This window comes from Stereum hirsutum (genome assembly GCF_000264905.1).
Source record: "Stereum hirsutum FP-91666 SS1 unplaced genomic scaffold STEHIscaffold_14, whole genome shotgun sequence".
Taxonomy (NCBI): Eukaryota; Fungi; Basidiomycota; class Agaricomycetes; order Russulales; family Stereaceae; genus Stereum; species Stereum hirsutum.
This window is the reverse complement of record NW_006763144.1, coordinates 873,290-895,221: the sequence shown is the minus strand read 5'-3', so window position 1 is coordinate 895,221 and position 21,932 is coordinate 873,290. Positions and strand designations below refer to the sequence as shown.

Here is a 21,932-nt window from a genome sequence, read left to right as displayed (position 1 = left end):
CAATATAGGACATTTATGGATATACTGACCTTGGAGGATTTCAGACCGATGTCGTATCGGTCCATCCGGAGACCTTCCGAACGGCCTGTATTGGCCTTGGTCGGAAGATGGTCACAGCGTACAGCCAAAGCGATGCATGCGGCCTGTTTGATGCATCGTTGCCAGGCAGATTGTTAGTGTACGAAGTTGAACTTTCCTGGGGCATGTTCAACTCTACCAGTAAGTAAACGATAGATCTTCAGGGTACTTTGTCATCGCTGGAGTGCAGATAGAACCAAGACCGGAGGGCACAGAGCACCCATTGCTCGAGTGGATGGTAAGTTGCGGTAGGTGATAATGTTCCATGTTTGTAGCGACCTCGAGCAAGAGATCCTGCGCGCGAAGTAGACACGGAGTGCGCGGTCTCCGGACAAGCAAGGAGTGCGAAAAGGTGCGAAATCATGCGGTCTTCATCGCTGCGGAAACTGCCGACTCCGAATTTGACGAAAGTCAAATTCGCTTTCCTAGTTAAACTTCACCGTCTTCACACACCCTGCCTTTGCTTGCGATCTCTTACAGTCACCATCCATCGCACTGTCTCTCTTCCAATCCTGAGTCTTTTTTTATATGACTTCAGAGATTACAGAGTCGCCAAGTCCTCTCGACTCCCAAACCCATAACTCTTTAGGAGAAAACAGTGGTGATGATACTTCAACGCCACTTACAAGGGCACGAGGTATGCAAGCGATAGGCCATCCAATTATTGTCACTTACTCCAATATGACATGCAGGGCTACTTCTTCAGCTGAACTGGCTAGACAGACTGCTCACCCCCCTCATCTTACTATCCATGATTCTCGGCGTCATAATCGGAGAGTTTGCTCCCAACGTCCAATCCGCCTTCGACACCGTCAAGCTACATAACGTATCTGCTCGTGCGTATGGCTATGCAAAACCTTCTGTATCTACACTGACTCCGAAAATGACAGCCATTGCCATTGGTCTCATCGCCATGATGTGGCCCATCCTGACTAAAGTTCAATACGAATGTCTACCCGCAATGTTCTCCTCTCGTCGCCTCTGGATTCATGTCGGCATCTCTCTCATTTTAAATTGGATAATTGGCCCTCTCGTGATGCTCGCTGTAGCATGGGCCACACTGCCCGACCTTCCAACGTACCGCACCGGCGTCATTATGGTCGGCCTGGCTCGATGCATCGCTATGGTCATGATCTGGAATCAGATGGCTCGGGGGGACCATGACTATTGTGCCATCCTAGTCATTATCAACTCCGTCCTTCAAATTATTCTGTACTCTCCGTATGCCGTGCTTTTCATCAATATCATTGGGAACACGGCAGAGTCGTCTGCTATTCACGTCTCTTATGGTAACGTTGCGATCTCGGTCCTTATCGTGCGTTTATCCTCTTCTTTCACTCAACTTTCCTCCATGATATTAACACAACTTTTATTGTCAAACAGTATCTTGGCATTCCGTTACTCGCCGGCATTCTTACTCGCTTTATCGTGTGGTTCCTTTTCTCCAAGAACTTCCTCCTCACCACCTTTCTCCCATATTTTGGGCCACTCTCACTTCTCGGCCTCCTTTACACCATCATCGTCATGTTCGCATATCAGGGCCACCACATCCTGCACAACCTCGGTCCAGTATTCCGGACGATCGTGCCCCTGTTGCTTTACTTCCTAATCATGTGGACCTTTGCGTTTTGGATGATGCACCGTCTGAGTGTCAGGGGTGGAAGGTCGAGCGAGCACTTTGGGTACGAGATCACCGTGGTACAGTCGTTTACGGCTGGAAGTAACAATTTCGTGAGTTCCAATTGACGCCACCAGTGTGTGACTCTATGTCCTATTCTTCGTTTTGTTGATTTTTTCGCGGGCAGGAACTCGCGATTGCGGTAGCCATTGCCGTCTACGGCGTCGACTCGGACCAGGTATGTTTTTTTTTTTCGTATATCTAAACATCGCAGTTTTCCTTATACTAATGTATGACAGGCCCTCGCAGCCACTATTGGACCTCTGGTCGAAGTGCCCGTTTTACTGGCCTTGACATGGGTATCGCTGTATCTCCAGCAAAAATTGAGTTGGGGGCCATCAGCTGCTGTGGAGAGCATGACTGGTGACTCGGACGAGAAGAACGGGCGCGGCGACGTCGTTTGACAGGCTTGCACGATACCTTTTTGACTCCTTGAGGGAGGGCCGGATGGTGAACCGACTAGTATCGCGCCCCTGCATCATGTCGAGCCCGTCATCATAGTCATATTTGAGCTCTGGAAGAAATATGTACCACTGTATATACTGAACGAGACGTCATGATTTTACGCTAAAGGCGAGTCGGAGTCATCGGGTGCCACGCCCGCCAAACACGCGCCTGCGAGATGACAAATCGCCATGATCCCGTGACCGCGTCAAGCTTGTTCAATTTGTCCGATTTTCCTCGTCGCAGCGACGAACAGATAGAGATAGAGGTTGTCTCACCTTGCTTCATCCTATGGTTTACATTTGAGATATTCACTGCGCGTGCCTCGACAACTGGTGGTAGAATCTTCCGGGTATCTTCAGCAGAGTAGTCATTCCTGTCAGAGATGCGCGGGCCCGGCGCGTCGCGACACTGGCACCTCGAGGCGACGAAGCTCAGGAGGCTCGCATCCGAATGATAGCGCGGCTCTATGACCGCGTCAACCTGACTCATTGACAACTTTTCGGCACGTCTCCTATGTTTCCTCCTCAAGTGGCAAGCATATAAAAGCCCTGTCTCTATCTTCCTTTCACACCATCCAATTCAACCCCGACCAAGCTACCGCTTATCGTGCTTGGATGTCTTCTCCCTCTGATGCCACTCAAGCTCTAGCGGACACTATGCCAGCTACCATTCCTCGGACTCTGGACGTTGGGAGTCTCAGCTCTGTCGACGAACGCATCACAACGAAACCTGAAGACACTGAGGCACCCTCTCTGACGACACCTCCCGCGACCCGCGAACCAGCTACTCCCAACGCCGACGGTGATCAGACTGACAAGGTTGCCGACCCGAACGTGAACGCGCCCGAACCGGCCAAATCGATTGCGACTGATACCGTCGAGCCAGACAAGGTCTCTGAACCAGCTCCCAAGGACAAAGGCCGTGACTGTAAGATATTCACCCTTACGCTCGTTAGACATGGCCAGGTTTGCGTTTTCTCTGTCTTCCTAACGCTTTCGCGGTATCTCCTTGCTGATGTCCTTGTTTTTTTTTACTACTATACTCAGAGCATGGGCAATGCGTTCTCTCGCACGATACATACAGCCCAGGAGTGCGAAGAAGACCCCCTGACAGAAAGAGGAAAATATCAAGCCAAATCTCTCGGCGAAGAGTTCAAGAACGTTCGCATCGACAAGATCATCGCCTCAACCTACACCAGAGCTACCCAGACCGCCCAAGGCATCGCCGACGAACATTGTGAACCTCTCACCGTCGAACAATCTGAATGGCTGATCGAACGTGAAATCGGGGACAGCGCTCGAAGTGCTTCAATCCGCCAAGACTCCTACAGCTACAACCGACTCGTGAACGGCTGGGGGAGGTATCCCAACTTTGACAGACATCATACACCCCCCGGTGGCGAATCTCTCAACGATGTCCAGTGGCGCGCGCATGTTGCGCTGAAGCGGATAGCTAGGTTGTACGGAAAGAATATCGGAGGTGAGCGTGCTCAGGCGGAGGAGTGGTCGAAGTTGAAAGAGCACCGCGAGGACCGCTTGTGCAAGCCGGATGATATTCCCGAAGACATTCCCCATATCGTTGTCGTCAGCCATAACATATTCCTCTGCGAGTTTTACGAGTTGCTTCTGAACTGGGACCGGGAGAAAATTCACAAGACAACGTCGACTGATTACAGGAATACTGAATGGTATGTTTCAAACCCTTCGAATGTTGCTGTGTGATCAATCTGAAGTTCTCACCACCAATGGCAGGAGTCGCCATGTTATCAAGTATGAGCTCCCGACACCTGGAGACCCGTACAGCCGGAAGAATACCGTGGAATTCATCGACTACAAGAGATGTCTCATGTAGGACGACGACTGATGAACAACGCTCCAGGTGGTGTTGACAGCCATTGAGCTGCTGTTAAATTTGTAGTCCAAACTTCGTTCTGTTTCCTTTCCGCGTTTACTCTTTGTTCCTTGCTACGTGGACGTGATGCTAGGGCTGCGTTCCGTTCCTACGATACACTACACCAAAGTCCGTGCCCCAACTATTAGATTTCATGTTACTATGTTCGATGTAAGGTGGACCGATCGTTCGATACTCTATGCGCATCAATATCAACACCCAGACCAGTAGCCATTCCGCCTTCGACCCTCTCACCCATTTCCGAGTCCGTATGCGCAAAAGTACCACCAGCGGCAGCCTCATCTTCCTCGATCAATCCGCGACAGTCCATCAGGCCGCCACAACACTCGGACTCCGTATCCGACTCGTACGAGTCATAGTCCATCCTAGTCTGGGAAGTCGTTGGCTGAGATACGATGCTATGGCCTGGTATCGGCGACGGGGAGACGGTCGGAAGTGCCACCGGTACAAGTGGCATTGGATGTGGTAGTGGTGGTGGTACATAGCCATGAATGCTGGGAGGAGTCACGCGGTCATTTGTAGAGGAGGACTTGTGGTGTGTACTGGATGCTGGAGAAAACGTGAAGGCTGGCCGAATATGTGGATCCCTAAGCGGTTGGGATAGGATTGTGGCGATAGTAGTTAGCTCTGATGCGGAGGTACTGCTGTCGATACAACACACAGGATATGAGTTACACTTCGGCGATGGAAGTACAGACGTGGGATCGTACATATGTGACTGTCTGATATTTTCTCGTTCAGGCGACGAAGGAGTCGCTGTGCATGAGTTACCGAAAGCCAGCGCCTGGAACTTCACCAACGATTCCGTCGTCTGCAATAAATGTCGCATAAGGTTCGCACACGCTTCTCGCTATCATACACACAAATATAAACCAATATCAGTCAGAGCTACAACGCGGTGAGTCAGAAAGCAGAGACTACTGGACGCACCGTCTCCTCCTCCTCTCCTCTCCCAGCTTTCAAAGCGCGCAGCTCCCTCCTCAACGCCTCATTCTCAGCTTCCGCCTTCCTACATCTCTCTTCCAAATCTGAAACATATTTCGCTTTGCGATCGCGGTAGGCGCGTTGGTGGTCGAGTGAGCGCGAGGGTGGGATGGTCAGGTCCTTTTTGCGGCCTCTGGTCATTATTTCTGTCTTTCTTTTTTTTATTTCTATTGACTGAGTTATGGTTTCACTCTGAGTCTGATGTAACGACGCGAAATACAGCGTCAGATGGCGGTGGCCAATGCTGCTGGAGCCGATGAACGTTAACGGCGTCACAGTCGGAGGAGCAGCGGCGAGCGGACGGTGTGGCACAGAAAATCAAAATCGTCAAATTCGGATTCAAGATCACGCTGCTCTCCGGAGAGATAAGATAACGAAGATGTAGTCTTGTCCAATTTGGGAGGTTTTGGCGGGGCGACCCCCAAAGACCATATATGGAAATTCATGATAACGCGGAAGCCCTGATCTCATCTAAGCGAAGCGATAACCGTGGGGGGCGCAAGAGGCGTTCACAGAGTTCGTGTCTTTGTCTCGACCCATGTCCATTCTTGTTCTTACTTTACTGTGAGGAGAGGTGCCCTTGTGTTTTCCCTAACCATGTACAGCTAGATCTCATATATTATGCCTCACTGCATACATTCTACAATAAATATCTAAGTAGTAAGATGGCGGCGGCCTCACTGCTAACTGCAACTCTCCCGAGTTCATACACTCGATGACATTCACAAAATCGCGCTCATGGTTTGCGCTGGATCACGGTAATCTTCTGAGAATAATATTTGGCAGGCTATCTGTAAGCGACGCTTGCGATTCACCTTCTTTCCGCCACTGTGGCCCCTGGCCCCTGATTAATATTATTGTGGCATCGCTCGTCCACCTCAGTCTGTGCCGGCCATTCGCTGACATCTGTCTTTCTGAGTCGAGAACACGTTGAGACGCAGGTTAATCTTCTTAGATGTCAGTTTACCAAGCTCTTTGTGGACGAGATTGTTGACGAGTTCCACTGATCAGGTGGGGGTGTGGCTTACCATGCAGATGTGCCGGTTTGAAAGCTATGTATCTTAGAGTGTTATAATCAAAAATTCGGTCTGAAAAATACGGAGTAAAGATGCAGAATAAGATGGCAGAGAATCTGATACACACGGGCAGGAAGGATCCAGGAGCAGAAACGAAAACCTACGCAACTTCGCTGTGCCACCCTTGCCGTGTGGCACCGAACTGAGAGATCCGACGCGACCCAGAGATTTCCTTATATGGTCTTTCGGGGTCTCCCCGCCAAAGTCCCAGAAATTGGAACAGACCTTATATAATGATTTCTTATATAAGGTCTGGTTAGAGACTAACGAAGATGCGAGATGTGACGAAATTCCAGACCCTCGTCATCGAATTCCAATTGCAAAATCATCCGTTTAAGCATTTGTGGCTGTGTAATTTAAAGTACACGAGTCCAGCCCTTTGTCGATTGGGTGGCGCACTCGAGCCTCCTCAGTGGGACAAGGGTCTGGATTTCTCTTTGCACGCAACGCTTGGGCGAAGATCAAAACGATGTCGGACTTGAATTCCAGGTTGAAAGAAGGAAAGCGTTGAAAAGGAAAGAAAGAAACGAAATCCTGATCACGACCACACTCCACGTACAAAAACACGCATTGCAATTGCAATCGGGAGTAAAATGGTACCAGTGGCTATTGGTTATTCACGGAAGCAAAATTTCCTTGTACAAGTTGAACGTACATAGCTCAGGATACACGAGGCGCGCAGGGTACTTGAACGGGCAGATGGTGCATATGGGCCCTTGTCCACCGTCGTTTCCAGCTTGGTAGCATAAAGCAAAGGGACAAAGTAGTGATTGGAGAGAGGAGAAGGGCCTGAATTAATGTAGGCATGTCCATGTGGTGAACGTGAGGTCGAAATCGATGGGATGGATAGGAGGAAGGTAGGTGGTGAGGAAAGTATGAATTCGAGAGGAGACAAAGCGAAGAGAAAGAAGCGATTTGAGGTCCTGCGGATGCCCCAAACGTGTTAGCAATGTTTTCATATGGAGAAAAAGAAAAGAGGGCCGTCATAAGGCACCAGTAAATATCCGTACACATGTTGGACTTCGATCGAAGAGCGATCAAGAACTAGGTACCCCACCATGCACCACCGCATTTGAGCACAAAGTAAACAACAAACACGGCCGAACGCAAGCGATAGCGCGAATAGACGGCCGGGCCCTGGGCTGTAGCGGTGAGCAACAAATATTCACCCACATGCTACCGCTGGGACTAGGAGACACGCGCGGCCACAATGGTTCGTTTCTTTCGTCCAAAGGACAGCAGGAAATGAAGCATCTGCGCACGAAGATCACTCCACCATTCCTTGGCCATGGAAGGATGATTGTATAACACGAGCCGGGACGAGACCGTTCGAATATGGAGGAGTCAAAGTAGCTTCTCCGAAAAATGCACGCTGGAGTCATCCATAGGGGCGAAGGAATCTCTGACCACAAGATCTGGCCCTCAAGCCTTTTGTTCGACGGATGAGATGCGAGTCGTGGGACGGGGGACGGGGGAATGATTCGCCATGATGTGTGGCAGCTGAAGTCTAATGGGGTGAGAGAATGGCCCGGCTCGGTCGACTGCGAGATACCCGTTAGCCTAGCTTGCGTAGGAGCAACGATAGCAAGTCTAATTGATGCAGTGTCAGGTTCCAGTCGAGAGCATAGAACTCACTGGTTGAAATGGACCCCTGGCATCATCTCAGAACCTGTGCGCCACCCAACGGGATACCTTGCTTCTGTGAAGTCGTGCAGAAGTAACACCCCACTAGTTCGATGCCTTTGACTGCCTCGAGGCGATGGAAGCGAGGGGTAGTGCAAAGAGGCTGTCGTGTAAATCGTCGAAAGAATACCGCCGCAACTCAATTTCAAGACAAAGGAGGAGATATGATGACTTCGTTTCGCAAGTGGCCGAGAGGACGGATCCGTGAGCCCGCGGCCATGGCGAGTTCGCAGCTGTTAGAAAAAATACGGCTCCAGGAGTACAGGTTTGCTGTGACCCAAATAGAAGAGCTAGATGGGATCAAGGAGAGGACGATGGGGAGGAAGATGCAGAATGAAGCGCAGACAGCAGAGGGAGAGTTGCATCGATATTTAGGACGCCACCTGTGGGATACACGATAAGGTCGAACAATGGAGGTCCATGTAGACGCCTGTGGATGGCTCGCGGTATGTGCCGTCGATTCCTTTTGTCTGCCCTGCCGGTTGTGATGTGGAATTTGCGACCCGGGGAGCAAAGTTCTATAGAAGGAGGAGCGCTCTCGTGGTCTGAACCCGTTGAACCATCCCCCGTCACTGCCTTGGACGCGTCGAAAAGCGCGTCTCCTCCTCAGCCTTCTGCTCACCGTCGACGATGCCCAAGGCCCAGCGCGAGAAGGCGGAACGGAACGGCCCTACCACAGCGACGAAGAGGCCACGCAAGGCCGCATTGGGCAAGAGGGTGACGCGTGACCAAAGAGGGCAAGGCGCGCGTGCATCCGACGTCGAACCGTCGACCGCGTTTGCAGACACATTTTCTGCGCTTCCTCCTTCCACCGCGTCTCCCATCCCTAATCCCTTCCAGACACCGACTCTACACTTCTCTTACTACAACCCACAGGCTACCGGCCAAGACCTCAACGACTACGACATGGACATGAACGATCCAACGACTTCCGATAAACCCATCAAGACGCCCCGTCCCCCCAACGCGTGGATCATCTACCGCTCAGACCACATCGGCAAGTATCAGCAGCCTGTCGGTAAGCCTCCCATGCTCCAGGCAGAGGTCTCGAAGCTCTTGGGCAAGCAGTGGCGCGAAGAGAGTGCTGCCGTACGCGCCGAATACGAGCGACGCGCCGAGGTGGCCAAAGCGGAGCACGCAGTGAGATACCCTGGCTATCGTTTCAAGCCAGAGAAAAAGGAGGTGAAGATACAGCGTAGGGCAGACGAGAAGGCGGAGAAGGAGAGATCTCGTGCTGCTGCTCGTGCCGCACGCTCGGCCCCATACTCTGCCAACAGCTTCGTGTCCGCCGCCCAAGGCGCGCCACCTCCCCCGCCCCGCCCGATCATCATCCGCCACTATTGCGAGCGCGGGCCCTCGCCACCTTTGTTCCTCGCCCACGTTCCTGGCCCTCACCCAGCCTCCCCACTCACCCCATCATCCCCATCATCAACCTCTGAGTCCAGTCCTAGTCCTGAGACCGCTGCGCCACAACTACCCCCATCCCCCGAGCAGACCGCAGATGAACCTGCCGACGCGCCACACACCTCCCCCGTACCAGAGTCGGAGCCAGAGCCGGAACCCAAGGCAAGGGAAGAACCGGAGCCGGAACCCGAGCCTCAGCCTCAGCCTCAGCCCCAGCCTGCTAGAGAGCCTTCTCCAGAGCCTTCTCCAGTGCTCCCCACTCCTTCAGACTCCAACCAACTCTTTCCATCCCGGCCCCCGTCGCCACTTGGGCCCGAACTGTCTCTTCCGGCCTTGTCCCAGCCATCGGCGTCAGAGTGGCCTCCGAGCACGCAGGAATCTTCGTCGGCGTTGCTTCAGAATGAGTACGAGCAATGGAACTTGGACCTTCCGGCAGGAGACGGATCTTCACAGGTGTGTTCCGTCGTTCTTCTTACCATGACTTACTCTGACGCATCCCCGCACAGTTCTCACTCGCTCCTGGCTTCTCCGATTCTGTCCCTGTCACCCTCGATGCCTTTGATCCTGAGGTATGGGCGTCGTTCGGACTGAATACTTCGGGCATATTCCACTTGCAGCAAGGCATGGGCAGTGATTTGCAAAATGCTCTCCCGCCCCAACAGCTTGACGTTTCTTTCGGCCTGCCGTTCCAGGACGCCTCTAACGGCCTGGGTTCAGAGATGGCTTCATTCATACAAAACTTTGGGGCCTTCCAAGATACTGCCAATACTCAGTCGTGGGAACAGCAATTCCCTGATCTTGATTTGCCACAAGTCCTCCAAGGCTGGCCCCAGAATCAGCTCACCGACGATACTCAGTCCAGCGCTGCCAACGGTGTGGAAGCGATGTTGCAATACGTGAACTACGACGATGGGGAGTCTTCTCACTCCCCGACACATCCAGACGCGAATTACGATCCCGTTCCGCGCACTGAGGATGACACTCAGCAGGCTTCCACTTCCCATGACTCGGGCACGTCTTCGTCACCTTCAGCGCTTGCGTCTGTACCCGCCCCTGCTCCTGCTTCGCCTCCTGCGCCTCCTTCTCCCGCGCCTTCTCCTCCGCCACCCCAGCCGTACAAGCCTCCCTCGGGTGCCTCTAACGCTAGCAGTCGTCGGGTTGGTGGTACTTGGAAGCCTCCTGTCGCTTAGGCGAATGTTTTTCGGGACTATCCTTCAGTAGGTGCATCTGCGCTGCGCTTGGGAGATGTAAGCCGGACAATTTGCGAGCTGGGTTTGCGCATTTTCGTATCGTTATTTTCCACCATCACGACTTCCACCTCGCCACAGCGCTTTTTTTCTTTTTTTCACATCATGGGAACTAGTTGCTAGAGTCGTTGTTTGACCTTTACCGTATGTATAATCTTTTGTCCTCGCTCTGTACAATATCACACTCGCATCGCATATCCCCCCCCACTCTCCTTTTGACGCTGTCATGCTCTAACGCTCTTCGCCGCTTCGTTGCATATGTCCTACTCGTGTCTTGTCGCTTTTTCGCTGTCCATTATCGCTTCTTTTCGCGTCATTGTCGTACTTGCTGTCGCTGCTTACGACTATCCCTGCCACCTGCCACCTACCCCTATCCACGATCTCTCATCCAAGCATCTGTGTGTACCGCTCTCATATCTACTTCTGATTGGCGATGTCCCGCCGCCATTATACTTGCTTTGTGTTTTCCACACCAACCCGTCATCCCTGTTTTCTCGCATTGCCTTTCTCTTTCTCTCACCAATCATCTTCATACCTTCTAATGGCTATCCATCCAACGCTCCCCTTGCTGCCCTTCGTCGCTCTCCCATCATTTATCATGTTATTGTTCATTAGTATTGCTTTGGGCCGCGTTTCAATCTCTCTTTGTTTCTCTCCTTTTTCCTTTCCATTCTACTCGACTCTCCTGCAATCGGCGTTTGAATATCATACAGTTCCCGGCACCGAATCGAGTTCCTCACCATGCTCACCATCTTCATCTTCACTTCTCAACCTTTTTGCTTTTCATCTGACCATCTCTTTGAACCCATTTACTTGCTTGCTTCAATTCCAATTGCGGTCTGAGTCTCAAACTCTTTCGATTTGACGGTCGTTCGCTGTCTCCATCATCCGTCTTTCTCTCCTGCTTCCTTTCGCCTCATCTCGGGCTGTTTTGGCTCCAGTGTGTTAGTCGGCAGTGCAGCTACAAAAGTGTGTACCGTTCCGTCCGGTTCATCTCGTTCACGTCCTTGCTTTCTTTCGTCGTCTGTCGTCCTCGCTGTAAATTGTTCATCGTCCGTCTGTCGCCTGTTGGCACACTATGCGTTTTTTCCCGCTTTTCACTCCCTCCTTCTCTTCCCGTCACCCGCTCGGCGAAAAAAAGAAACTTCCTTATGCGTATGTCCCTGGGTTTTCGTATTGGTACATACGGTACAGTACGGTACGGTACAATTATGGTGCAGGTACAGTCGTGGAGGCTATGACCTCCGTATGGATGTGCATGACGCGAATCGAAATGGGTTTTATATATGATACTGAACATGGAGTGATGTGCGTCCGAGTCGTTCGAATGAGTTTGCTTCGAGGGAATTGTCTATCCCCCAGTTTTCAGCACATCTGGCTGGTACTGTTATCAGTACAGGATCAGGATCAGCAGTCAGCGTCGTTCATGATCACTCCATCTCCACGACCTCAGCCACCATATCCATAACACTCCTAAACAACTCCGTATCCCCCTCTCCCATCCTCGCTCCCTCCTCCGCATCTGCACCACCACCACCACCTCTCCCCGCACCCGCATTCGCATTCGGACTTCTTTTAAGCGCAAGACCGACGACGACGCCCCTCCGGCCCTGTCCCATCATCCCGGACTCTGTAGTCCAGACTATGGTGGCGATGTGGGAGGTGTAGAGGGAGTGGAGGGCTTGGAGGGAGGGGGTGGGGGCGCTGCCGAGGAGAGAGGTGAGTTCGGTTGAGGGGTGGGGAGGAGGGAGGGGGCGGTGAGGTGGAGTTTGGAGTGGAGATGTGGGATGGGAGTTGGGATCGGAAGATGGGGGTGGGGGTGGGGGAGCGGGAAGGAGGGGGATCGTTGAGGGGAGGGTGGCTTGGATCTGGAGGTGAAGAACTGTCAGTTCGAGAATGGCCAAAGAAACAAGGGGTGTCTTTGGGTAAGCCGGACAACGATACTCTCGGCCACAGAGGGTAGCAGTCCTAGACATCCAAAAACGTCGACAATGATAGAAAACAATCCGGTTCGCTTAATTCGTGGTCGTCTCCTCATCAGAGGTGATGTCTGTGTCTCGCATACGAACAGAAGTATAGCTCATATACGAGGCTCTCCTAAGTACGAAATGATAGAACCGCTCACGAAGGGGCATGGAGCTATGATTCATAACCTACCCTCCATCGCACGGATAGATCAGGGCGCAAATGCTGACATGGATGCGGAACAAGATCGAGTTAGGGAATAGATGCGAGAAACTTACGAGGTTTCCTACTTTGCCGACTTGGGTAACGAGAACAATGATGCGGTCTGAAAAGGTCTGCAGGACAACATCCGTGTGCACGCCGTTGATGTTTCGTGACAATTGTGCATTTTGAAGCATCTCGACGAAGATGTGGTCGATCTTAGAAATCGGTGTTGAGGATGGGTGCTACTGGTGCCACCAGTCTAAGTCTCGGCAAGAGTTGAGGTAGAGTAAGGGTAACTACTAATTTATTGTAACCCTTTGGTCAGTATCATTGAGATTCTTTCACCGTTCGAAAAGTACTGACGGTGGCTCGGCAGTGCGGATGAGGTTGGGCCACACGGGCTATGTACACGCGTCGGGTTGAATGAGAACAATTTACCACGACAATGTTTCGCAATCTAATCTTAGATCTGATCTCCCTCCTGAGAAATCGCGTCGCACAAGAAACTGGTTCAGTCGCGCACGTTCGGCTTCCATGAACCTTGGACATTTTCTTTCTCCTCACTGCTTTCTCCGCGACAAATTGGCTCCTGACAATAATGCAGCTTCAGCTCAAGCGGTGAGGCTAAACTGTCTCTGCGCCTTGGCTGCCAGTTGCTCCAGTATCCATGACATCCCAAACCCCTGCCATAAGGACGCTGCCCTCAGGTTGCACCTGCCTATGGAATTATACTCGGTGCCTGGTTGAGCTTCGACATCCGAACCTGTGCCTTGAACCCTCATGCATTATTTTGCATACTTCTCGTGGATGATGGTATATCGTCCACGAAAGGTCCAAGCTCGTGATTATCCCTTACTTTGAATCCTTTCCCACCTTCGCGATCTCCTCAGAGAGGGAAGCTGCACTGCTGAAATACTATTTCGACTCTCGTCGTAATCTTGAATCCGCAGTCGTCAAAGCGAAACCCCCTGGATAATCTCAGGACTTACTTTGTGATATACCTCGGCACTACGGGAGGTACCATCTTCGGAGGAAAACGTACGAGCGGTACCGTACAACGGAGGGCTCTGATTCCATCCTCTCACTGTTGGCTTTTAATGCTGATGTCGCAAGTACTAACGGCCCGGATCGGAAAAACCACTCATTTCCCATTCAGATCACGTCCACGATGATCAGCCATGGTGATTGTCCGTTGCAAGGCTGGAGGTCGACATGCCGATGATCGTTTGGCGGTCGGTTCATCACAAGATGCGAGCTTCTGTAGCATAACACTTCTCTCGACGAGGTTCACGCACCACCTGGTCTCTAATTTTACCGATGAGTCCTCCTCGAACAACGCCAAGACATACTGCATCTCCGCCGTTTCTGGAACGGCTCGTTCTGTAGTTCCTGGCCGCACCAGGTCATCATGACAAAAGTCCCGTTGCCGCAGAGTATATAAGATGCGCCGGCGACACCGACCAGTCACCACATTTCTATCTGTAGAACCTGCTGCGATGCTTCGTTCTTCCCTTTTTCTCGGCCTTTGCGCCTTGGCCACTTTGGTCTCTTCGGTTTTGGGCTGGACGGTCACCGTGTCTGGTAACAACTACATTGTTGATACATCTGGTGGACTTATTTTTACTGGTAAGATCGCTGCTTCATGTCCTCATCGCTCACAATATTCATTACACCGTCATTTCTAGTGGACCACACTACCGGCGACATTACTAGCATGCTGTACAACGGAATTGAGGTGCACGTTTATGAATGAGCGTCCTAGTCATAGGCCCCTAACGGTGATCGCAAATAGGCTCAAGACCAGAGCGGCAAGCACAGCCAAATTTCGTCAGGCATTGGCGCGACCTGCACATACGAATTCACTGGCAATGATGACCACTACGTCGTCATCGCCTGCACGACGTCGACCTTGGTGCAGTGAGTAGCGAGATTCTCAAAAGTAGTATGCACGCCAGAATATTTACCATAAACCCCTTCCCATCTTCAGCTACTATGTGGCGAAATACAAGGATCCAGCCATCCATATGGTCACTTATACGACGGCAGAGCCAAGTGTTGGCGAGCTGCGCTACATCTTCCGCCTGAATTCTGCGACCCTGCCCAACGGGTATACTCAGTCTGCGATCTGCGACGATGCCATCGAGGGCTCCGATGTGTTTTACTGCGATGGACAGACGCGTTCGAAGTGTGAGTAGACTGCATCGATCTCCATTATTTACTTCGTTCTGACGGACATACTTCTCAGTCTACTCTTCCCAGCGATTCATCTATGACAAGGTTCACGGAGTTACAGGTAGCAATATCGGTCCGTATCTTCCTTTCGGAATCATTGCGTACTGTAGATCTCAGCTAATCGGGCCTCTCAGGTGCATACATAATCCTCTCTCAATATGCTTATGAGAAGTCCAGTGGTGGCCCCTTCTTCCGGTACGTCACGTTTCTGAGTGCAGCGGCTCTCAACGTAGCCAATCTGCTGTTGGGCTCATCTGGATGCGGATGTGTATAGCGACATTAACAACCAACACGGTGATCAAAACGAGCTCTACTTCTGTGCGTCTTTCACACTGGTAGCTTTGACCTGACGTTACGACTAATTGTTCATTTTAGACATGGTGCGTATCAACGAATACCGTGTATATCTGGCGATACATCAGAGCTACTTAGACTCATTCGATCCTTCCAGAATTCTGGTCATGTTCAGACCGAAGGCACGCCATCCTCTCTACGACTTCGACGTTTCGTTGAATTGACTTGTAAAATCAGCTTACCGCCAGGGCCTGCACGGCCCCTACACTCTTTACTTTACCACAGGAGCCGTTCCCTCCACTGACATTGGTATGCAGTCTTCAGATGCCACTCTTCACGTGTGACTCGTCTTAATGGCCTTCTAGACCTCACTTTCTGGGAGGGTCTCGGTATCTCTGCATATACCCCTCTTGCGTCTCGCGGATACGTCTCAGGGAAGGCCATCGGTATTGACTTGACAAGCTTCAACGCCACTGTTGCGTTCAACAACTCGGCAAACCAATACTGGTATGCATTGATACAGAATGGAGGTGACAGGGGGAGATTGACCATACTTTTCGATCACTGCACAGGGTTCAAGCAGACAGCAGCACTGGCAACTTTTATACGACTGGCATGATTCCGGGAACATATGCGATGATTCGTCAGTCCTGCTCATATGATCGTGTTCATTCTTTCGTATTCATCATCCCTACGCAGTTTACAAAAACGAGCTAGCCGTTGCAGAGTCTTCGGTGACCGTCACGGCAGGCAGTACAACCTCCAAGAACATCGACTCGGCAGAGGATGTGGGTGGGATAGACACAGCATCGTACTGATCTTGCTCACAATCTCGTTACCAGGCTCCATCTACTGTCATCTGGCAAATAGGGGACTTTGACGGGCAGCCAAGGGGATTCTTGAACGCCGAGTTAGTCCAAATATCTTTCCCAAAGTTTCCAGCGAGGTTCGGGAAAGCTCAATAGGTTTACACAGCATGATCGAAACGATGCAGTGAGATACACTTTACTGCATTCGCCTGCAATTGTTTGCTCACCATGACAACTCAATAGCCCTAGCGATTCTCGGTGAGCGTCGTATTATCCGCGCTATATCGTGTTCTCTAATCAGAGAATGGTATGGCATCAGTATGCACGATTGGGTGCGAACCTACACGGTTGGTCAAGAGGACATAGGGTACTTCCCCATGGCCATCTTCAAGGTGAGTAGCAAGAATCTGAAGTTGTCGAGGTACTTCCTCCAAATCCGACCATGACCCATCTCTGTCCATTTCCTAGGACGTTGGGGTGGTGACCATTCGATTTGCTTTGGCTTCTGGCCAAGGAGGTGCTCGTACCCTGGATATCGGAACGACCTGGTCCTTTGCTGGGTAAGTAAGGTTGTGGGTCCTTCTGTACGACGTGTGTATTGACGCGGCGTGGACCTCAGTGGACGCCCCCAAGTAACCGTTAATGGTTGGACTGGTCCGACTCCTGCTGGTGCGTAGTGCAGTAGACTTCGTCATCCATGATCCTGACTGCTAGATCTCCGGTGCTCTCTCTCAGCTCCTACGGTGAGTAGCCTCTGTATTTACCACGTTCCGGGGCGAACTGACCGTTGCGGTAACAGAATCTTGATAGCCGTGGTGTAACGCGCGGCACCTGGAGAGGCAACAACGTACTGTATACCGTCGACATTCGTAAGTATTGTCTCTGCATCCCAAACAGCCAGCGACTCATCCGCATGCGACGATATAGCGGACGGTACTTTGTATACTGGCTCCACAGTGAACGTCATAACGATCAACGTTGTCTCTGGGTCCTCTGGCGACACTTACCTGTACGTCCCTCTTCTTCCAGGATCGCGCTTGGTTCTGACTACCACTCCTCCAGGTCACCGAACATCGTCTTCGATGCCATTCGACTTTACTAATTTACGCTATGTCTCCCTTTCGTTCTGGTCGGTGACGTTTCAAGGGTCGTACCTGCTGTGTCTGTCTCCTTGTTTATCAGTACACGTTTCACTCGTTTGTTATACCCTCATATATGAAAAGTTCTTCTATCAGTGTGCTCTGTCGTCGAGGCGGCGTTGAATGCCCCTATCCCAAGAGAGTGGACACAACAGATATGTGTGAAGGCGGTGGGAACATGTGACAATGGTGAGCATGAGGTTATGCGTTGTGCAGACGATCAGATACAAACAATATGACGCAGGAGATAAAACAGACGACGCGCTCGAAAAATGGACAGACCATAACATACAGTGAATGTGAGCCGTAGACCGGAGAACCAAACTAATAAATGTAGAGCACGGCGCAAGAAAAGCAAGAACCCCCGGCAAACGTGGCCTATTGAAAAAATAGTTGCTGAACGTCGGACTGAGCGAAACCCAGGTTACAGGCTGGACACTTCCGTTGTCGAGTCGAAATTCGAGCTTCGACACATTGTTTGCAAAACGCTAGACGAGAGAGTATGAGCGTTCGAAAGAGGCTGGTAAGTAAGCAGGTAAGGACTAACAGTGCATGCATTTCGTGATGACTGTGTTCCGCATATTAATGCGACATGTAGAGCACTTGAGTATACTCTGTGATCAACCAGAAATCAACCAGAAAGATGGTCAAAGAATACATCACGGCGAAAGTCATAGTTAATGCTCACCATGCACTTGTCGACCTCTTTCTGGAGAACACTCTCTTTCGCAGATGTATTCTGAGGTCGCGTTTTGGCAGCAGCGGCATGTACTTCCGCCTCCTTCCGTGCCTTGATAGCAGCTTCCTTTGCGACCCGAACCTCCACCAAACCCTTCTCATACTCTTTCTCTCGAGCGGCGACGCTGGCTCGGCTCTAGACAATGAAGTATTGATTAATAGACGTCAATTTCAGGATGGAATCACAGGGACCAACCTCCTCAAGTTTCTGCAAGTTGACTTCGGCCTGCGTTCTGTAAGCGTCCGTCTCAAGGGCTGACTGCAGGGCTTGTCGCTCATAGGCTTCCGCGCGATCACGCTCTAGTATAACTTCCTTGAGAAGAGTATCCTGTAGACGGTGTAGATGAGCCAGAAGAAGCTGCCTTCAACAAAGCGTAGGGAAACTTACCGCCCGAAGCTTCGCAGCCGACTCTGCTGCCTGAGCTACAGAGGCGATTTTCTCCTGCTTCTCCAATAATTTGCCCTGAATCTTGCGTTCATTGTCACCCGACTCCTTGTCTCTCATCGCAGCGTAGAACTTATTCTCCGATTTTGCTTTCTGCAGGAAAGTAAGAACAACGCGAAAAAAAAATGACAACAAAGACATGGACCTACATCCAAGGCGCTCTTACTGAGTCGCTCCTCCATGGCTGAGAGGTCGAAGATCTTGCCCTTCACTTGCCGTTCAAGAGATTCCCATGCAGACGACAGTCTATCGAGTTCAGCGTACAATGCTGCTTCTGACTGTTGGCGGTGCATCTCTTGTAGCTTGAGACGCTTGATCTCCTCGTCTCGTTGCTTCAGATGCTCTGTAAGCTGAGCAACATCTGGCGGCAAAGGTACGGCGGACTGGTCGCCAAAGGTAGCCTCCATGCTGCTGAGCCTTTCGGAGACGTCCTGTAATTGCTCTCGCAGTTGCGCCTCTCTGCGAGTGGCATCCATGGCCTCATGGTGTTCTTCGTCGAAGTGCGATAGAGATGTCTCGAGGGCAGTAAGTTTGTTCTCGGATTGCCTACAATACGACTATGAGAAAGTGAAAGTCATACCGAAATGGAGACGTACTGCAAGCGTTTCTGGAGGTCCTCCACATACGAAGCCTCTCCTGAACGTTCGCGAGCGAGAAATGCAGCCAGATCTGCATGGCCGGCGTTAGCTGCCACGAGAGGCTTCAGTCGGGCAATCTCTGCTTCGAGTCCCTTGACTCGCTCCTGAGTAATAAAAGGAGATAACTTAGAATACCACACTTAAGAGCTCGCAGAATGACATCAAACTCACCGCATGGCTTTCGGCTAGGTTGCGAAGCTCTTGCTTTGAATGCTGCTTGACAGAATCTTTCTGCTTGCGTTCATTGAGTTCGGCATGCTGTTGATCGCGTTGCTCACGCAGACGGACCACGTCTGACTCTCGTTTGGATAGTAAGGCTCGCATTTCTTCGACAGCACGCCCATAGACGGACTGTGAGACGATGAGCACATGTACGAATTGTCGAGATGCGAAGGACTTGCCTTCACTTCAGCTTCCCATTCCTCCCGACCAGAAATCATCGCTCTCAACTCCTCACTCAACCTATCCTTCTCTTCTATCAATTCATGATTGTCATACGCCAGTTTGGAAATCTTATCCAACAAGAACTTGTAGTGGGGAGACTCAGAGATGGTCTCGACTGACAACTCGGGACGCTGGTAGAATCGTCAGCTGTGATGATAACTTGGCAAGAAAAGACGCACTTCAGATTCAAAACGTGACAGTCTAAGACGTAGAGTCTGTCGGTCTTCTTCTAGTGACTTTATCGTTGTCTCTCGAGCTTTGGCCAACTCCTCCCATCCCGCCGAATCGGCTGCAGACACGCCATTCGGATACGGAGACTACTTTGTTCATAAGCGCTATGCCATGGTGGTCCCTAACGAGGTCTACGCACCATTGGAGGAGACGACTTGAGGACGGCATCAGATGGGCCGCCACTCGACTTCGATCCCTCGCCTTCTTCATCCGCTACATCTCTAGAAGGCAAAGTATGAGATTGCATGGACTGTACGGTTCGACTCTGAAGCCGATCCAGGCGTATCTCTGCCGCCATTAGATCGTTACGAAAGTTGTCGCGCTGAGACTGAAGGTCCGCAACTTGAGAGTGAGCCAGAGCTAGCTCTGAACGAAGAGTTGTACACTGACGTTGGTCATTAGCGATAGGAAGGCTACTACGAAGTCCACAACCCACCTCCTCTTGAGCCCGTTTCAGACTTTGCGAGTCGTCGTTTCGTGTTCCAGGCTGAACAAAAGAAGCAACGAGATGGCAGGTGCTGGCTGCCTTCTTCTCCAGAGCAGCCTTGAGCGATGATTCCGACCCTGGTGATATATGTATGGGCAGGTCGAGCAATTCTGTGGTCTTTTGTATTTAGTGAATCTAGTGCCAATATCGGTACGAGAACTGATACTCACGTTCTCTGTCAGCATCTAAGGGTTCAGACGAGTTTGGCTTTGAGAGATCCCGTACGGTTTCGATCAACTGCAAAGACAACGTCACTATCAACCGCGCACGGATAGGAAGGAAACTGACGCACCTGCGCCCAGCAAGCCCCCATGACAGCAAGACTGGCCTCATACGTTGTCTTCCACCGCTCAAGCTCATCAATGCGCGCCTGACTACGCTGATTTTCTCGCGAATAATGCTTCATTCGCCGATAGATGGCCTCCTTCCGAAATAACTGAGAAACATCGAAGACATCATCAAGAATTATTCTTCACAGCAAACGTGAGTGGGATAATGGGCACACCTCAAGATTATCCTGGTCTTTAGGCTCGTCGTCAAAATTGGAGGTCGGTGTTGAAGCCATACCGTTTGCATGGACCGGTGAACCCTGGGCGTTTGCTATGGCACGCTTCTTCGACTGGACGGCGTCAGGCTCACTAGATAATGGTCTTTTTCGAGATTCCATGTCTAACATTGAAGAGAATGGTGGATATGAGATGGAGGTCGTGCTTGGTGTTAGAGTCAAACTCGCAAGACGACTGCAACGCTGACCGTGTCACGCCTATTGCCGGTACATTTCAATCTCCGCTCCATTTTAGTGGCTGAGGTCAAGGTGGAGTCAAACTCAACAGAAACACGTTCTCGTCTTTATCCTTTCGTCGCAAGGTATAGCGTTTTCAGCCTCAACCATAATAATCTCAGCTGTGGGTGCATCTCTGTTTGAGGCTTCCCCTCTCGAGAGTTAGAGAATACCAGGGACGTTGCTCAAGTCGCAATCAATACAAGCTTTCAAATCGTTTGCCATCGACTAGTAAACGGACAGTACCCATAGATCTTCGTAGATACTGGTGCGTAGATTGGCAGATTCAATTGATTTTCAGTCGCGTTCGAGTCGGCAAATTTGATGTTATGGTTATCCAAACTCCCTGCTCTACTACCCAGGCTCGACGATCATATACACACTGTGCATAATATCTCCAGTTTCCAGCTCTCACTATGACTCGGAGCAGATTTACCTGTTTCAACGCGCTTCAGACAGCTTGAGACTCGGATCGCGACGTTGATCGGCGGAATATGGGCATCATATTCCTGCGATTGGCTTCCTGTTCATGTCATCACATATTGCATGTACAACAACGCGAGCTCTGAATCCACCCACCCCGTGAATGTACCATCACTAAATAACTGTGTCGGCCAGCATCCACTCCTGAAGGTCTGACGGCCCAAGGACGATCAATGATTCGGGAAGCCTCCTGACCAAATGTAAAGACTGATATATTCTCGTCGATGACCATCATAATGGTCCACCTTTGAGACACAGATACATAGACGAGTCCACTGGGGTGATAGCAATGAACTCTCCTATGAAGATGGATCGTCTAAGCCTAGAAAGAAGTGGGCGACAGAAGTGAGGCGCGCCCACATTCAATTCTCGTATCTGCTCTCTGGTGTGGAGGAATCCTTTGTCAATCACTTGGCCGGAGGCCGTTGCGTATGTGCGAACACCGACTACGGCGTTCCTCAACTTACCGCCGGCGTACGGATAGGTGCAGATAACTATCCATCGATGACGTGGTCGGCCAACGTAGTTTCTTGA

General features: G+C 51.1%; 6 protein-coding genes across 6 annotated transcripts; 4 read left to right on the top strand and 2 right to left on the bottom strand.

Annotated features, from left to right (window-relative positions):
- Positions 1-829: 829 nt before the first annotated feature.
- Positions 830-2,160, top strand: STEHIDRAFT_133690 (arsenical-resistance protein ACR3; the record flags this gene model as incomplete). The annotated part of the gene is made up of 5 exons (XM_007308018.1): positions 830-914; positions 969-1,393; positions 1,462-1,809; positions 1,884-1,934; positions 1,996-2,160. The coding sequence occupies 5 exons, from the start codon at positions 830-832 to the stop codon at positions 2,158-2,160; spliced, it is 1,074 nt and encodes a 357-aa protein (XP_007308080.1).
- A 657-nt stretch (positions 2,161-2,817) lies between these two features.
- STEHIDRAFT_160504 (phosphoglycerate mutase-like protein) lies at positions 2,818-4,054 on the top strand (the record flags this gene model as incomplete). The annotated part of the gene is made up of 3 exons (XM_007308017.1): positions 2,818-3,168; positions 3,250-3,890; positions 3,955-4,054. The coding sequence occupies 3 exons, from the start codon at positions 2,818-2,820 to the stop codon at positions 4,052-4,054; spliced, it is 1,092 nt and encodes a 363-aa protein (XP_007308079.1).
- A 199-nt stretch (positions 4,055-4,253) lies between these two features.
- STEHIDRAFT_160503 (uncharacterized protein) lies at positions 4,254-5,239 on the bottom strand (the record flags this gene model as incomplete). Its single annotated transcript, XM_007308016.1, has 3 exons — positions 4,254-4,758; positions 4,825-4,964; positions 5,045-5,239. 3 exons carry the CDS (start codon positions 5,237-5,239, stop codon positions 4,254-4,256), a joined length of 840 nt encoding a protein of 279 aa, XP_007308078.1.
- Positions 5,240-8,487: 3,248 nt separating this feature from the next.
- STEHIDRAFT_171037 (uncharacterized protein) lies at positions 8,488-11,258 on the top strand (the record flags this gene model as incomplete). The annotated part of the gene is made up of 2 exons (XM_007308015.1): positions 8,488-9,714; positions 9,768-11,258. 2 exons carry the CDS (start codon positions 8,488-8,490, stop codon positions 10,449-10,451), a joined length of 1,911 nt encoding a protein of 636 aa, XP_007308077.1. The 3' UTR covers positions 10,452-11,258.
- A 134-nt stretch (positions 11,259-11,392) lies between these two features.
- Positions 11,393-12,871, bottom strand: STEHIDRAFT_113967 (uncharacterized protein; the record flags this gene model as incomplete). The annotated part of the gene is made up of 5 exons (XM_007308014.1): positions 11,393-11,584; positions 11,966-12,476; positions 12,574-12,605; positions 12,666-12,698; positions 12,752-12,871. 5 exons carry the CDS (start codon positions 12,869-12,871, stop codon positions 11,393-11,395), a joined length of 888 nt encoding a protein of 295 aa, XP_007308076.1.
- A 1,272-nt stretch (positions 12,872-14,143) lies between these two features.
- On the top strand, positions 14,144-20,839 carry STEHIDRAFT_171035 (polysaccharide lyase family 4 protein). The gene is made up of 37 exons (XM_007308013.1): positions 14,144-14,303; positions 14,363-14,412; positions 14,470-14,594; positions 14,665-14,864; positions 14,923-14,982; positions 15,044-15,104; positions 15,184-15,227; positions 15,356-15,385; positions 15,441-15,512; positions 15,569-15,710; positions 15,776-15,846; positions 15,903-15,991; positions 16,046-16,113; positions 16,179-16,196; positions 16,256-16,270; positions 16,332-16,404; positions 16,481-16,572; positions 16,632-16,681; positions 16,748-16,755; positions 16,812-16,881; positions 16,940-17,021; positions 17,075-17,338; positions 17,397-17,639; positions 17,699-17,765; positions 17,840-18,025; positions 18,086-18,217; positions 18,278-18,427; positions 18,484-18,880; positions 18,931-19,076; positions 19,144-19,325; positions 19,376-19,547; positions 19,596-19,733; positions 19,787-20,032; positions 20,084-20,244; positions 20,305-20,371; positions 20,427-20,570; positions 20,640-20,839. The coding sequence occupies exons 1-22, from the start codon at positions 14,174-14,176 to the stop codon at positions 17,112-17,114; spliced, it is 1,590 nt and encodes a 529-aa protein (XP_007308075.1). The 5' UTR covers positions 14,144-14,173; the 3' UTR covers positions 17,115-17,338; positions 17,397-17,639; positions 17,699-17,765; positions 17,840-18,025; positions 18,086-18,217; positions 18,278-18,427; positions 18,484-18,880; positions 18,931-19,076; positions 19,144-19,325; positions 19,376-19,547; positions 19,596-19,733; positions 19,787-20,032; positions 20,084-20,244; positions 20,305-20,371; positions 20,427-20,570; positions 20,640-20,839.
- The last annotated feature ends 1,093 nt before the right edge of the window (positions 20,840-21,932 follow it).

What these genes read in the sequence shown, in the direction of transcription:
- STEHIDRAFT_171035 (XM_007308013.1), top strand. Translation starts at nt 14,174, where the DNA reads ATGCTTCGTTCTTCCCTTTTTCTCGGCCTTTGCGCCTTGGCCACTTTG. An exon ending in AGTTACAGGTAGCAATATCG is followed by an intron (nt 14,983 to 15,043) that starts GTCCGTATCTTC and finishes CGGGCCTCTCAG; the next exon opens with GTGCATACATAATCCTCTCT. An exon ending in TCCCCATGGCCATCTTCAAG is followed by an intron (nt 16,405 to 16,480) that starts GTGAGTAGCAAG and finishes TCCATTTCCTAG; the next exon opens with GACGTTGGGGTGGTGACCAT.